This window comes from Lolium rigidum, chromosome 1, assembly GCF_022539505.1.
Source record: "Lolium rigidum isolate FL_2022 chromosome 1, APGP_CSIRO_Lrig_0.1, whole genome shotgun sequence".
Classification (NCBI taxonomy): Eukaryota; Viridiplantae; Streptophyta; class Magnoliopsida; order Poales; family Poaceae; genus Lolium; species Lolium rigidum.
In genome coordinates, this window is record NC_061508.1 from 117,344,456 (window position 1) to 117,347,840 (window position 3,385).

Genomic DNA, 3,385 nt, shown 5'->3' on the forward strand with positions numbered 1-3,385 from the left:
CCTGATGACACTGACCTCTCAGCCCAGGCTCACAAATCACAACGTTCGTAGCATCTGCGTGTTAGAGTCCATGCAGACTACGAGCACCAGCTCTGCCTGCATCCAGTGGAGTGGAGCGAGTGATGTGGCACCATACCTATCTTTTTGAACTCTCGCTGCTCGCTGCGTCTTTTTGAATCCTGAGCTTATAGCAAGTTCAGCACCAAACAAATCACCGCTTGTTCTCTTGCTCCCCTGCGTCTTTGCATGCCATATTTTGGATCGACTCGTACGGCCGCCTTATTATTGTATCGAAAACATTTGTTTAATCGCATCTAGGAACGTTGCGCAAGCAACTCATCACTACTAGCTCACCCCGAAGCATGCTGGCATTTATGGGCGAGTGAGTAGGACTCGTAGTTGTATTTTGTTTATTTTCTGCGCAAAATGTTGTTTTTGTCCTGTCCTCTAATGGCGGCCTCCCGTTTCTTTTTATTTGAAGCAGCCGCTCCCCAGTCCATAGCCGTAGCCGTTTCCCTCTCTTATTCAAACTTGCTCCTTTCTCACGCCTCCCTCTCGCTTCATAGTCTCACACACGCCTCAATCTTCAGAGTGTCCAGCTGGTCCGTTGCCTTCTCTGGCCTGCCGGAGCTGCGGGTTCCGGCGATGGGCAAGGCGGCGCGCTGGCTGCGCAGCTTGCTAGGTGGCGGCGGCGGGAAGAAAGACAAGGAGCAGGGGAAGGAGCAGAGGCGGCCGGCCACGGCCAACGCTCCAGCACCGAACGCCGACAGGAAGCGGTGGAGCTTCTGCAAGTCCTCGCGTGACTCGTCCTCCGAGGCGGAGCCGTCTGGCGTCGGCAACGCGGCGATCGCGCGCGCGGCCGAGGCGGCGTGGCTCAAGTCCCTCTACAAGGACACCGAGCGGGAGCAGAGCAAGCACGCCATCGCCGTCGCCGCCGCTACCGCTGCCGCGGCTGACGCGGCCGTCGCCGCCGCGCACGCCGCCGTGGAGGTCGTGCGGCTCACCAGCCAGGGCCCGGCCTTCTCCGGCCCCTTCGCGGACCCCCGCGGGCGCGCCGCCGCCGCTGTGAAGATCCAGACCGCGTTCCGAGGATACCTGGTGAGTTCATCGGACCACCTCTCTCAAATTGCGATGCGATGGTATCTTGCAAGGCTAGGCGTGGATTAACCAACTAGTTGTGTTCCTTAATCGGCGCAGGCGAAGAAGGCGCTGCGCGCGCTCAAGGCCCTGGTGAAGCTGCAGGCGCTGGTGCGCGGCTACCTGGTGCGCAAGCAGGCGGCGGCCACGCTGCAGAGCATGCAGGCGCTCGTCCGCGCGCAGGCCTCCATCCGCGCCGCCCGCTCGCTCGCCGCCGGGCTGCCGCACCTCCGCCTCAACAACCACACCACGCCCGCCCCCCTCCGGCCGCCGCGCTACTCATTGGTACGTACGCGCTCCTATGCGGCCAGGCCTCGCTTGCGACCGAAGCAATCCCCTTGCTATCATTGTCTTTGCCCATCCGAGGTTGTGTTCTTGCCAGCCGTAACATGCGGTTGCTTGTGTCTGCAGCAAGAGCGGTACACCAGCACGGACGACACGCGGAGCGAGCAGAGCAGCGTGGCGGCGTACTACAGCCGCCGCCTGTCGGCCAGCGTGGACTCGTCGTCGTGCTACGACCGGAGCCCCAAGATCGTGGAGATGGACACCGGCCGGCCCAAGTCCCGAGCGTCCTCGCTCCGGACGAGCCCGCCGGCGACGTCCGAGGCCGACGCCGCCGAAAACTGCTACGCCTACCCCTACTCGGTGTCCTCGCCGCTCCCACCGTACCAGCTCCTCCCCGGCGCGCCCCCGCGGATCAGCGCGCGGCACTTCCCGGACCACGAGTGGTTCGAGAAGGCCCGGCCGGCGACGGCGCAGAGCACGCCCCGGTACTCCAGCCTTGCGCCGGTGACGCCGACGAAGAGCGCGTGCGGCGGGTACGGCAACAGCCCGTCGTCGTCGGCGCTCAACTGCCCCAGCTACATGTCGAGCACGCGGTCGTCCGTGGCCAAGGTGCGGTCGCAGAGCGCGCCGAAGCAGCGGCCGGAGGAGCTCATTCCGCGGAAGAGGGTGCCGCTGAGCGAGGTGATCATCCTGCAGGAGGCGAGGGCGAGCCTGACTGGCGTGCCGCAGAGGCCGTCGTGCAACCGGCCGGCGGCGCAGGAGGAGGCGTTCAACTTCAAGAAGGCCGTGGTGAGCCGCTTCGACCGCTCGTCGGAGGCCGCGGCCGACCGGGACCGGGACCGGGACCTGTTCCTGCACAAGGGGTGGTGATGGTCAAGACTGTGGTGAATGTGATCAAGTATAATTAATCACCGACTTGTTAATTTCTAGTGGTCAATCCTAGTGTTGATGTAATCGATCGCCTTAACCCTTGTGATCAAAGTTTCCGTTGTGATTCTCTCGGTTGGTTCAGAAATGAAAGTCTCCCGCTCCCCCTGTTTTTCCTGTTCTGACTAAACCTTGCTACTACCTTTCTGAATGTGTATACTGTATAATCGGTACTTGTGTTGTTGATTTGCAACTTGACACAAACATTTGCATGGGAATTAGCTGGAGGAAATATCTGAGTACTCTTTCAGGATTTCAGCAGTACACCTGGATGTACACATTATTCTTCCTCCCATCATATCAAAATTCAACCAGGCTAGAAGAGAATCTACGCAAAACTCCAAAAAGCTCACGGAAAGAAGAGGGGCAGGTTTGATTTGATTAAGTTAAGTTTAGGATTTGAACAGCGAGACGCAACGGGACGGCGATCTCAACGTGTACGGCCCCAGGCACTGTCCCATCGACATCGAGTGGCCGACGTACGGGCCGGCCGCCGCGCATGTTGATACGGAGATCGGAGATCATGGTGGTGGTGGTGGCGCACTGGAGCGTGACGAGCGGGTGACGACCGTGGCACTGTGCAGGCTCGAATCGGGGTCCCTCTGCCGGCTGCTCCCTCCGGATTTCGCGTCGTCGTCGGAAGAATTTCGTCGGCCTACTGTGCCGCTGATAATGTATTATATACTCCGATGTGTGCTGTGCGACTGCAAGCGAGCGGCGAGTGGCGATAGTTCTTCCTCCTGTTCGCCTCTGCGGCATTGTTTCCTCGCGTGTTCTTTCTCGACGCTGCTTCCGAATGTTTTGATGTGTAAATTGTCTTTCTTGTTTTTCAAAGAGGTAATTGCACCACAGGTACAAGAACTTGCATCGTATGTGCATTTTCATACAACATCTTCCAAAACGTGTTCCACTCATACAACAACTTGTCCAATATGTGCATAGTTCATACAATTGAATGTGGTGGCGACACGTGGCAGGAGGCGGGAGGGGAAGTTTTGCATCGCAACGTTTCACAAACTGGATAATTACGAAGAGG

General features: G+C 59.1%; 1 protein-coding gene across 1 annotated transcript; it reads left to right on the plus strand.

Moving 5' to 3' along the window:
- Positions 1-645: 645 nt before the first annotated feature.
- LOC124680830 (protein IQ-domain 26-like) lies at positions 646-2,292 on the plus strand. Its single transcript, XM_047215872.1, has 3 exons — positions 646-1,098; positions 1,198-1,422; positions 1,549-2,292. The coding sequence occupies exons 1-3, from the start codon at positions 646-648 to the stop codon at positions 2,290-2,292; spliced, it is 1,422 nt and encodes a 473-aa protein (XP_047071828.1).
- Positions 2,293-3,385: the final 1,093 nt, after the last annotated feature.

What these genes read in the sequence shown, in the direction of transcription:
- LOC124680830 (XM_047215872.1), top strand. Translation starts at nt 646, where the DNA reads ATGGGCAAGGCGGCGCGCTGGCTGCGCAGCTTGCTAGGTGGCGGCGGC. An exon ending in CCGCGTTCCGAGGATACCTG is followed by an intron (nt 1,099 to 1,197) that starts GTGAGTTCATCG and finishes TAATCGGCGCAG; the next exon opens with GCGAAGAAGGCGCTGCGCGC. An exon ending in GGCCGCCGCGCTACTCATTG is followed by an intron (nt 1,423 to 1,548) that starts GTACGTACGCGC and finishes TTGTGTCTGCAG; the next exon opens with CAAGAGCGGTACACCAGCAC.